Below are 12,342 nucleotides of genomic sequence, written 5' to 3'. Positions count from 1 at the left end.
AGAGAGGCTAAGACTGAGTTTCTTCCCCCAAGCCATCAGAATCGTCAACGATGACCCCACCAGTGCCCCCCTCAAGTCACTCACACATGCACTGTCATTCTAACACATATGCACACACATAATCATCCATCTGCTATTTATATTGCTTACTGGTTATACTGTTCATATTGTTTATACTGTTTATACTGTATATTTTTTAGTACTTCTATTTTTATTTTATTGTATTTTAAAACTTATTGTGTTGTTGCACTACTCTGTGGCACTGTCACTTTTGCATTTCACTGTATACTTGTATGCACGTGACAAATAAAGAAATCTTGAATCTTGAATGATAAATGCATTTCATATGTTTGAGAAATCTTTGAGAATATATTGAATACGAAAATGAATAACAGATATTTCAACATTCCCCTTTATAAACCCAAGTAAAACCACCTCAAATTGTGCCTCTTCAAGTTCAGGCCAATTACAACAAATTGCCAAAATTAAAGAAAACGCATGACAAAGTTGGTGGTTGGTGAAAACGTTTCTTTTAATTCATGCCAGTCAACTCATTTACTTGTCCTCGGGCTTGTTGAAGCAGTAAGTGAGACAGCATTTGCCACAGTAGTGCCTGTCAAAGTGACTGGCCATGAACACGCCGGCACCACACTCATCAGCAGGGCACTCACGACGCAGACGGTGGATTTTGCCGTTCTCGTCAACCTGTGGAAGAGAAGAGAGAAACGGTGGATAATGTAAAAATGGTAAATTGACATGTTTGAGACCAGGTATGGACAGACTGGGTGGATACACTCATCTACCTGCTCAGAATAAGTAATTAAAACTACCACCACAAGACAAGAGCTTCTCATCTCTGACCATAGACCTGTGAGTCAACGGGTCTCATGACTCTTTCAAAAACCAATGTCTCCATGAGGGATAATTAAGTTTATTACTACTATAGAACATATAGAAGAGGATAATAACGTTAGCTATCTAATTAGTTAACGGTGCTAAATATCTAGGGAATTAGTGTTAAATCCTTTCTTAGTGTATAAACACACTAGCCCTGGTATGGCTAGCCCCCATTACAGACCTCTGTCTATATAGAGCATAGGCTAGCCATGTGAGGGCTATGAATACATCTGGACAAGATGCAGAAGTAAGTGATACACAGATCAGAAAGGTGTCAATTTAGGCCTATGCACTGAAGTGGGTTGATGTAAATGTTTGTTAACTATGCATTTTGTCTTGTACTGCATATGCTGACAGTTATGTCCTGTACATGTCTGACACAACAAACAAATTTTATTCTGGAAAAATAATTCTAATAACAGTTGTGGTCCAGCCCAGGTTATTAATTTACCTTGTAGTACTTGAGCACTGCGAGCTTGACCTTCTTCCTCTTGTGCTTGTTCTTCTTGGGGGTGGTGTAGGACTTCTTCTTCCTTTTCTTGGCACCACCACGCAGTCTCAGCACCAAGTGCAGAGTGGACTCCTGTAGAAGCAACATTAATACAGTTCAGCCAAACAGGCACCAATACCTAATTGCTAATATGGCTGTAGTTTAGTGCACATGGGTACAAATTATATACGAGTGGTGTTGTCAATAAATATAGTTTCAACAACAGTAAGTCAATATTTTCACATCCAATCTGGCATAACTACTGTTGATATAGTAGCCCAAAAGTGACATAACATTGAAAAATGGGATTGATTCTAATCGAAGCAGTGGTATAGAAATAAATGCATTAGTGGACTGGGGTTTGTCCAATACTATAACATATAGTGTACCACACATGACCATGTCGGCATGGGTTCGAATCTGGCCAAAGCCCTGCTGACATATCCTCAGGCTCTCCTCCTCACTTTCTCCACTGCCTTAACTTCCATTAATAATATGCATTAGATTCAGCAACTTCCAGGAAGTATGGCTTGGACAGGGTTGCCACCTTTACAACAAGCAAGTACAAGCCAGTTTCCGTACACCCTGATCATAAACTAGTATTACTTGCGCAAACACATGTAAGAAACAACATGACTGGACAATTAGACCAGAGCAGTAATTACTACCAGCTGCAATGTGCATTCCGGGGATAGCCTTACAATTTCCTGCAAATACTTAGCCAAATCATAGGCTTGTTTACCATGTTTGAGGCTGTAATGATATATGCTCACCTTCTGAATATTGTAGTCGGAGAGGGTACGTCCATCCTCCAGCTGCTTACCAGCGAAGATCAACCTCTGCTGATCGGGAGGGATACCTGGATAGAGAGAGACAAGAGCAGTCAGCCATGGATGTCTACCAATCAACATCCTGGATATGCAGTCACGACATCTCAGGTCAGAATTAAATTCAAGTATGATAGGGAAAACATATCGAGAACATACCTTCTTTGTCTTGGATCTTAGCCTTGACATTTTCAATAGTATCTGAAGGCTCAACCTGGACGCAGAAAGACAGAAGTGTCAGTCTTGGTCACATGTATCATTTGCTTATTCCTATCAAGACAAAAATATCCAATTCACCGGCGTACGGTTGTTTATCAGCTAGACATAAAAGGTTACAATTCAGACAGCATAACATAAGAGTACTACCATAGACAAAACGGATTAGCTAAACTGACCCGGTCACACGTGTTTGTGCGGGGCCAATGTGGCTAACGTTAGCCGAACGCAGTTAGCTACCTTTCCAGGCAGAGCTTGACATCAATACCGATTTCTCTGACTGCTAATAAATAACATCCACATCAGTGTTTAACTTTTTTTTTTTAATCAGATCACATATCGGCTGATATCATTACACGCATGATTATGACATAACGTAACTAGAAACATGCGCTGGCGGAAACAGAAGGGACCTCCATCAAGTCCGAAGTACTTACCTCGAGGGTTATGGTTTTACCCGTGAGGGTTTTCACGAAAATCTGCATCTTGGCGTTCAATCCACCTGCAGAAAAGAACGGTAATAGTGATTTATTAATCATGTCAACGCACTCTAAAATGTATTTATTAATGTAAATAATTGCTTGAAATAGAGAGCACGATCTTACCACAGTCTCCTGCTAATGGCGGATCATGAGAAGAGGGCTTTCGGAGCGTGCGACGGGGTTTTCAGGGTCTGTTCGCAGGGAGTAGGCGTTATACAATATGCCTGTTCAAAATATATCTTTCGCAAAAAATAATTATAATAATCTACATTTCTCCTTTCCAATTTTGTTTTGTTTTATATGGTTTTCCTTTTAATAAAAACATTTAGTTACTATATGAGTTATTATAGCTCTTTAGAGATGGGACGAAAAACTACGTTACCCATACATTCCCCTCGAAATATCCATAGCAACCTTCCTGTTTACAACTTTGGCGCTTGTTTGAACCATGCTCTGATCTGCAAGCACAAAATGAAAGAAATCCTGTAATCCATAAGATTACTCCATAAAATAATCATGTCTGGGACTGAAAGCCGTCATCACTCAGCTTTTGGTGGAGGAAGAGCCCTGCCTCTGCCTCCTATCAAAACTGCAAGTGACAAGAACGTCTTAGTATCACTTTGTGAATACATCAAAAGTGAGAAGGAACTTCTGATGTGTCCAGATGAAGGGCCTGATGAGCAACGCTACATGATTTACAGTTCTGCATTTGATAAGGTGAGCTATCTTAATATAGCAGCATATTCCTTTGCGTCAGCATCTTTGGAGCAAAATAAACATTTTAATAATAGCTACCATAACACACAACACACAAGCAAACTGTAAGCATAAGGCCTATATTTGACACGGCTTTGTGAATAATATACAGTCATGAGAAAAAATTAGGACACCCTATGAAAACCTTTGTCTTCTTCAACATATTCAAACATATGGACATTTGATATTCATTTGAACAATATTGAAAAATTGAGGTAATATAACTAAACAAATACAACTGAAACAAATTATTTAAAAAATGATTGGTAAAATGTAATTAATAGAAATGCAATCTTCTTGTGAGGAAAAAGTTAGGACACCCCCACATTTAGTTCCACTTAAAATGCCTAAAATTATAATAAAGAGCACCACATCAGGTGCAAATGATTAGAACAGCGTTACAGAGGATTTTGGAGGAGCCTGTCCTATTTAAACCTCAGATATTTAGTTTGGTTTGCTCTTGATTGTTGAAGTGAGTTGCATCACCATGGCGAGATCAAAAGAGCTCTCTGAGGCCTTCAGAAGAAAAATTGTAGATGCATATGAGTCTGGGAAGGGATATAAAAAGATCTCCAAACTATTCGAAATTGGCCATTCCACTGTCCGGAAAATAATTTACAAGTGGAGAACATTTAAAACCACCACCAACATGGCCAGGTCAGGCCGCCCAAGCAAGTTCAGCCTAAGAGCTGACCGAAAGATGCTTAAAGAAGTCTCCAACAATCCCAGAATGTCATCACGAGACCTACAGGTATCTCTTGCCACAATTGATGTCAAAGTACATGCATCCACCATAAGAAAGAGACTGAACAAGTTTGCATTACATGGGAGGTGTGCAAGGAGGAAACCCCTGCTGTCAAAAAAAACCATCAGGGCAAGACTAAAGTTTGCCAGAGAACACCTAGAGAAAGACCAGAACTTCTGGAACAATGTGCTTTGGACAGATGAATCCAAAGTTGAACTATTTGGGCACAGTAAGAGTAGACATGTTTGGCGCAAAACCAAGACAGCATTTGAGAACAAGAACCTCATACCAACTGTGAAGCATGGGGGTGGAAATGTCATGGTTTGGGGCTGCTTTTCTGCAGCAGGGCCTGGTCAGCTCACCATCATAGAATCCACTATGAATTTTGTATTGTATCAGAGGGTGCTTGAGGAAAATGTGAGACCATCTGTTCGAAAGTTGAAGCTGAAGCAGATGTGGACCATGCAACATGACAATGACCCAAAACATTTCAGTAAATCTACCAAGGAATGGCTCAAGAAAAATAAATTGAGAGTTCTGGAATGGTCAAGTCAAAGCCCGGATCTTAATCTTATTGAGATGCTGTGGATTGATTTGAAACTGGCTGTGCATGCAAGACACCCCTCGAACATCACACAGCTGAAAGAATTCTGCAAGGAGGAGTGGGAAAAACTTTCTCCCAATTGATGTCAGAGACCTGTAGACAGTTATAAGAAACGTCTAATTGAGGTTATTTCAGCCAAGGGGGGCAATACTAGCTATTAGGGCATAGGGTGTCCTAACTTTTTCCTCAGTAGGAATTGGCATTATTGTTAATTTTTCGTTAAATAAATGATTACAAAGTTACATTTTCATAGTTTTTTGTTCAATTACATCCCCTTTATCTATAGACATTGTTAGAAAGAAGATAACATATTGATATGTCCATATTTTTAAGAGAATAACTTAATATTTTGGGGGGTGTCCTAACTTTTTCTCATGACTGTAGGCTATATTATCAGTCATTACATTGCACTCACTGTATTTCTTGCTTGTTTGGTTATTATTATCAGGTCATTGAGTATTCAACTGCTTACAAAACAGTCCTCACCGCCATCAAGAAAGAGTATGATGACTTCATTGGTGCCATAAAAAAAAGTGACCGTGACGCCAAGCTGGCACATGGCAAATTGAAGGCCAGGGTGGCACAGCCCACCTCTCTGATGTACTGTCAGAGGAGAGCTGTCCAACTCCAGGAGAGGCAAGAGTCACTCAACCTTCTTCAATCAAATAGCTCATACACATGCAGCCCCCCAGGAGGCAAGAGAATCCCCCCTGACTTAGACCCTTTACAATAGACGTCGTGTCTTCAACGTGGGTCAAGCCTAGCTGGAGCTCCATTAGTGACTAATATACAGTAGAAGAAGCATATGGAAGAATAGGCTGTTCCATATCAGGCCAACACAAGCTCGTCTACCTCCTTCCACTAGAACTCAGACACATACTATTGTACACATACTACTAGCATCTATTTTGATAGAAGGTCTTAGTTGTAATATGTAGTTGTCACTTATTGTACATGCACTTGTTGTAAGTCATTCTGGATAAGACATTTACATTGAAGACTAGACTTACATTTACATTGAAGTCATTTAGCTTTTATGTATAATGTACTGTATACCTCAGTGTATTATATGGGATAAATATAGTTGTTTATCTTTCCCTGTAGGATTGCCATCATTCAGAGAGACACTGCAGAGCTACGGGCAGAGCTGAAGAGACTCCAGGAGTCGAGGAGAGACAGAAGGCCCTCGCTGCAACAGAAGAGCTCCAACCGCAAGACTCTGCGGCCTGTTGGACAAATACCAGGCATGGGCTTGACATAGCTAAATTCTCATGTCTCATTTGCACCTGTTTGTTCACAAAACATCACACTTTACATTATATTGGCCGCATAGGCCTAACTGAGTATATATTATGGCCTAATAACAATAACAGTAATTGAGAGTGTGGGGGGATGAACACACACACACACACACACACACACACACACACACACACACACACACACACACACACACACACACACACACACACACACACACACACACCTCTTTATAATATACATAATATACATTCGTAATATACAGTCGTTTATAGCCTTGTACCATTCATTATTAATGCATTCGGTATAGTTCTCCTCCCTATGTCCTCCCTATGTCCTCCCTATGTCCTCCCAGGTCTGACGTTTGATGAGTCGATGAACCCAGCAGCTCTGGCCAAGCATCTGGAGTACCTAGAGAGAAAGCGGGCCGACCTACAGATCAAGAGGAAGAGCCAGTACGTGTCTGTACAGGTCAAGGCCGACTTGGACAACAGGAGGAGGGCTGCTCTGGACCAGAGGGATGAGCTGGCTGTGGAGAACGAGAGGCTACAACTCCGGTGAGGATGTGAATGAATGAGTGAATCAATTGATTGAAAATACATATAGCCAAACATCAAAGAACGGGCAGTACATGCATGCATTAAAAAACAATTGACAAACATCAAGGAAAACAAATGATTCAGATTAAGAAAGCTTTATCGTCCCATTGCTGGGCAATTTAGTCGCAGCAGAATTGAGTTTTCATTTATCAATTGTCATTTCTTATGGTCAGAGGATAATATTTTCTCTGAAAAATGAAAGGTGAATTTGCTATTACTCTCTTTGTAGATACAAGCAGCTGACATTTCTTAACAATGCCCTCCACATCTGGGAGAAAACAGGAAGAGATGTTCCACTGTTGGAGTTCATCACCTCCAAACTGGAAAACATCTCAGATCTGAAAGGTCTGATACTGTTCCACAGCATTTTATTAGTGTTTGTTGTACTGTGATAGTAATGTGATAGTGAATAAAGTTCTAATGAAGGATACTAGGTCTAATACTTTGTATGTTGTAAGTATTACTGTAAATAACCTGTAATTGCTTGTCATATAGTATACTGCATATTGCATGGGAGATTTGGTGTGTGTTCTGTACCAATGTAAAGGTTTATTTTTATGATATAAATCAGCAATGAAATGTATGATCTTCTTGATTTTGCATTCTAGTGTGTGACAGCCATAGCATCAGTTCAGTGGTGTTTGAGGAGGATGATCCCAGCAAAGTCAATGAATCTGAACTCTTGGTGGATTACATTGAAAGGTACAGTACAATTCCTCAACATTGTCACTCAATTATAGTGCTGTGCTTGGACACAATTCAAGTTGTAAGGCCTGTTTAGTAAGAATAAGCAGTATTGGAAATGAGGGGAACCCCACAGGAAGAGGGTTTCAGTACTGAACTTGTTGGTTGTATGCCCCTCTACCTACTGTACCGGCGTTCCCCCGAGTGAATTTGTCCCATTTCCACAACTGAGAGTAAGATTCTCATTTAGAAAGTGTAAGTATCATGATCTCATGTTCAGCTATGGTGTTCTCTGTTTTGTCTCATTGCAGGTTCATTGACCTGTTTGAGGGGTCTGAGTACGAGGCAGCTGCTTTCCATGCTGCCAAGTCTCCTCACGGAGTCCTGAGGAACATGGAGACCATGGAAAAGTTCAAAGGTCGTTACATCCCTCTGTCCGTCATCATGTGATGTTTGAGGATATTACAGTGTCATGCAGTGATGTTGCAGCAGATCACAGTATTATAGGCTCACAGTGATACTCAATCCCTGATATGCATTGATGATATGACGCTGAAGCTCGTGTACACATTGTGTTTGGGTCACTTTGTTATCTGTATAGGTATAGAGCACAGACATACATACATCATACACATCATTGAAACATAGTCAATAGAAGTCCATAGGAACTTATTTCCCTCTGTCTCTCCCTCCCCTCTCTAGCAGTCACAGTGTACGACGGAGAGCTGCCCCCTCTCCTCCTCTTCTTCCAGGCCCTCATGATCTCAGTGAATGCGGGGAAACAGCTGCCTGGGGAGGTCCTATCAGTGGAGGGAGTCCGCTGTGCCCTGCAGCACAACTTTGTCGAGCTGGTCATCCACTGGGTCACCCAGAACAGGTATCAATGTTAACATTACATTACATAACATAAAATAACATATGTTGGCTGTATAGAATTGAAGGACTAGGCCTTTATTTACTTTCTGTGTGCTCCAATGAGAAGGGTTTTTTTCGTCAGCGGACGTGAGGCGGCCAACAGCCCTCTCCACCCCCGCCAAGGCTCACGAAGTGTGGCAGACTTTGCCATGGAGTTTCGGACTCTCGCCGCTGATAGTGGATGGAACCCCGAGGCTCTTAACACCGCTTTTCGCCACAGGTTTATGGAGGAGATTAAGGATTACCTGGCTACCCAAGAGACTGTTAATGATTTCAACGCCTTTGTGGCTATGTCCATACGTGTGGATAATCGCATAAGGGAGAGATGTCGAGAGCGCCAGTCTATAGCTTCCTCTACAGCTGTGATGAGTCCTATCATTCCTCCCGAGTCCTCCAGGTCCGGTGTCCTGTTGGCAGCCTCCATCTCCTGGGAGAACCATCTCCATCCTCTTGAGGCATTCATAGACTCCAGAGCGGCTCGCAGCTTTATGGACATCGGCCTGGCCAAACAACTCAAGGCTTCTCTGGCCAGTCTCAACCAACCTGTCAATGTTACCACTCTTGATGGCAGACCCCTGGGTTCTGGAGCGGGTCGCCACCTCACCATCCCTCTACGCCTCTGTGTGAATGATCAACAACACGAAACCATCCAGTTCCATCTCATCCACTCCCAAGAGTTCACGGTGGTTCTTGGTTACCCGTGGCTGGTCCGTCATAACCCCCACTTTGACATGCCGGAACGAGAGGAGTCCCCTGACCCCATTCTCTCAAGCTCCCGGATTATGTCCCAAGTCTTGGAGTGGGGACATTTATCTCGTCTGACTGGACATCCAGGAACTACTAGGATCTTGGAATTCATCCGTAATCGTTTTTGGTGGCCCGCATGGAGAGAGATCTGCGGTCCTTCATTGCTGTTTACCCCATCTGTGTCCAGAACAAGAACCACCGAACCCGGTCACACCCTCAAGGCCTACTACCTCCCCTTCCCTAGCCGTCCTTGGTCTCACATATCCTTTGACTTCATCACTGGTCCCTGAGGTGTCTGGTATCCTCCAACCCCATGGCCTGCAGCAGCCACCTCTGGCTGTCCACCCAGGATCTTCCCCTGTGGGTGGAGTCCCGCAAGCTCTCCCCCCACTTCATCGGTCCCTTCAAGGTCCTCAGGAGGGTCAATCCAGTGGCCTACCGTCTTCAACAGCCCCGGAACATGCAGATTAACCCCTCCTTCCATGTCTCCTGGCTCCGGACAGTGGCCACCAGCCCCCTGGCTCCAGCGACAAGACCGCTACCGCCACCGCCCCTGCGCATCATTGAGGATCAGTGCACCTACACGGTCCACCACCTGTTAGACTCCTGCCCGGGTCCACCGGAGGTTGCAGTATCTGCTGGATTGGGAGGGGTATGGGTCCGAGGAACGGCCCTGGATTCCAGCCCGGGAGGTCCTGGATCCGGCCCTTATTGAGGAGTTTCGTTGGCCACTGTGGACCCTTTTTGTGTTATGTTCCTTGTGCCACTTGGTTTGGGGTAATTGGTTGCACCTGGGTCTCATTTGATTCACCAGCTTATAAGCCTAGCTTTGTCTTTTCTGTTTGTTACAGCGTGGTGATATCCCTCAGTAGTCGATTGTGTGGCGATATCTCTCAGTAGTTGATGTGGTGATATCTTTCCCTCCTCAGACTGACATACAGTGAGGCTTTGGGGGATGTGATCTGTGAGCACGGAGACAGGAAGCCGCGTATGGCAGACACATGTCTGGCTCTGGCCCACATCGTCTACAAGGCTTGCGGTGTGCTCAAGAAGGCCGCACTGAGCATGTGCAAGAGAGGCATGACCGGAGGGGTGATGGAGTTCATTTATCAGAGCAAAGACTTTACTGCAGGTGGGGATCGAGTGTTATTCAAAACATAGTTACAGAGTAATGTAATGGTATTGACTATGTTTGGGTATTGAGAAGTGTTTTCTGTGTGTGTTGGTGTGTGCGTGCGTGCATGCGTGTATGTGTGTGTGTGTGTGTGTGTGTGTGTGTGTGTGTGTGTGTGTGTGTGTGTGTGTGTGTGTGTGTGTGTGTGTGTCTGTGTGTGTGTGTGCGTGCGTGTGTGTGTGTGCGCAGATGACTGCCTGTTTGTGTTGAAGGGCTATCCCAGTCTGGCCCTGCTCCAGGCCTTTACCCAGCAGTACCAGGGCCAGGCTGCAGTGCTGTCAGTGGGCTTTGCCTGCCATGCCCTCCTCAACTCTGAGCTGGAGGACCTTGCCCTGCAGATGTTGGAGAAGATACACTCTACTGGACATGGTAAGGTACACACCACCAACCAGCAAGGAATACATGACTTTCTGAATTCCTAATCGGACCCTACCCACTTGCCACTCCTGTAGATCTAAGAGTATGGGATAGGTTTAGGCAATAAGCCAAAAATTCCACCTAGCCTATCAGAGGGCAAGGTGGAGCAATTACAGTATTGCTTATATCCAGTTTGTTCAGGTCTACAGGAGTGGCTAAGGGACGATTTGGATTCAGCAAATGTACACACCTCTTTCTATCTATTATCTTCATAAGGTGAGGGGAAATGCAAGGACACGAACATGCACACTCACACACACGTTGTCCTACATGGCTCTGCTGTGTTTCCCAGGTGTTCTGGAGAAGGTGATCCTGGAGGACGCGGTGTGTTCAGCAGAGAGCTGGAGTGAGATAGCAGGCCGTTGTGGGCAGAGGAGCAGGTCTCAGCTGGCTAAGGGCATCATCTCCATCCTGCTGTCACAGACCTGCGTACAGAGCCAGAGGCTGGTAGAACACATCTTCATGTAGGGAGGCAAGACAGCCACCAGGGGGAGCCTAGGGACAGATCAAATACATAACACCACCAGAGGACCCTACCCTACTCTACCCTACCCTACACTGACCTAGTCTAGGTCTACTACAGACAAGCCCATTCATAACTGACTGAGTCATTCTACTCACTCAGAGATAGAATCATAGTATTCCTAACAATTCCTTCAGATTATGTGTTTAAAGTAAACACATCAGTTTAGTTTCAATATCATTAAGAGTTGCACAAGTTTCTTTTTTTATTAGAAAGCAGTGCCATACTAGAAAATTATGTCATTTTATTCATACGGTAGCATCAAGTCTTCTCCCTAATAATTGGTTTATTATTTAGATATCTTATGTTTTATATTTTGCGATGATTTCCTTGGAGCCTGCTTTATAATTTCAAACAATGCAACCTTCAACTCCTGAGAAAATCTGGCTCATTAATGGTGACAAGCTCTCTAGAATATTGAATTTTTCCCTCATAAATGTCCCATTTCCTGCCACCAGAGAGAGAGAACCACCTCCCTCCTTTTTCGAGCTTGTCATCCACTGGGCCACCCAGAACAGGTTTAAATGTTAACATTACACAACATAACATATATTGGCTGTATAGAATTGAAGGACTCTAAGTGATCAATAATGAAGGATCAGACGGTGGATCTTCAGAGTACAAGATTGTGTTTTGTATTGACAAGACAGGTGCAGACAAAACAGGGACAAAAGCAACAGACAAGACAGGTGCCTTGGAGAAGGTTTTGGATCAGCCATTTCTCAAAGTTTTCCCATGGGAGGAATCAAAATCAGGGTTAGGGTTATATTATATCATATCATATTAGAACACCGTAACAGTTTTTGGGTTTCAAATCAACAGTGAGCTGTTTATATAAATTTCTTGCAGGGTATGAAGTCATGTGCAGATGTGAGACCTTGACCAAATAATGAACCACTTCTCCCCGTCTTATCTTCCCCTGCGGACCACAAACTCTCCTGGTCCCACAAGATAACATTAAGGAGTCAAATTCCTCTCTAATTCATGCTGGACACATTGTATATGA

The 12,342-nt window shown here is 43.3% G+C and overlaps 2 protein-coding genes across 2 annotated transcripts; one reads left to right on the top strand and one right to left on the bottom strand.

Moving 5' to 3' along the window:
• Window positions 1–507: 507 nt before the first annotated feature.
• LOC310823140 (ubiquitin-ribosomal protein eS31 fusion protein) lies at window positions 508–3,089 on the bottom strand. Its single transcript, XM_083695888.1, has 6 exons — window positions 3,036–3,089; window positions 2,868–2,932; window positions 2,374–2,428; window positions 2,161–2,246; window positions 1,349–1,480; window positions 508–705 (listed from the first exon to the last, which is right to left on the bottom strand). Exons 2-6 carry the CDS (start codon window positions 2,913–2,915, stop codon window positions 556–558), a joined length of 471 nt encoding a protein of 156 aa, XP_083552014.1. The 5' UTR covers window positions 2,916–2,932; window positions 3,036–3,089; the 3' UTR covers window positions 508–555.
• A 339-nt stretch (window positions 3,090–3,428) lies between these two features.
• Window positions 3,429–11,281, top strand: LOC310822395 (clathrin heavy chain linker domain-containing protein 1-like; the record flags this gene model as incomplete). The annotated part of the gene is made up of 11 exons (XM_083694733.1): window positions 3,429–3,629; window positions 5,466–5,653; window positions 6,122–6,261; window positions 6,633–6,834; window positions 7,106–7,221; window positions 7,485–7,578; window positions 7,872–7,978; window positions 8,263–8,437; window positions 10,152–10,354; window positions 10,586–10,765; window positions 11,106–11,281. The coding sequence occupies 11 exons, from the start codon at window positions 3,429–3,431 to the stop codon at window positions 11,279–11,281; spliced, it is 1,782 nt and encodes a 593-aa protein (XP_083550859.1).
• Window positions 11,282–12,342: the final 1,061 nt, after the last annotated feature.

This window comes from Argentina silus (assembly GCF_951799395.1).
Source record: "Argentina silus genome assembly, chromosome: X".
Lineage (NCBI taxonomy): Eukaryota > Metazoa > Chordata > Actinopteri > Argentiniformes > Argentinidae > Argentina > Argentina silus.
Note: the sequence above shows the minus strand (reverse complement) of the source record. Positions and strands in the feature narration are given on the sequence as shown.

Excerpts from the sequence above, each read along its gene's own strand:
- LOC310823140 (XM_083695888.1), bottom strand. The coding sequence starts at position 2,915 with ATGCAGATTTTCGTGAAAACCCTCACGGGTAAAACCATAACCCTCGAG. Across the intron at positions 2,429-2,867 it reads GTAAAACCATAACCCTCGAG|GTTGAGCCTTCAGATACTAT; the intron begins GTAAGTACTTCG and ends TTCTGCGTCCAG. Across the intron at positions 706-1,348 it reads CAGTGCTCAAGTACTACAAG|GTTGACGAGAACGGCAAAAT; the intron begins GTAAATTAATAA and ends TCTCTTCCACAG.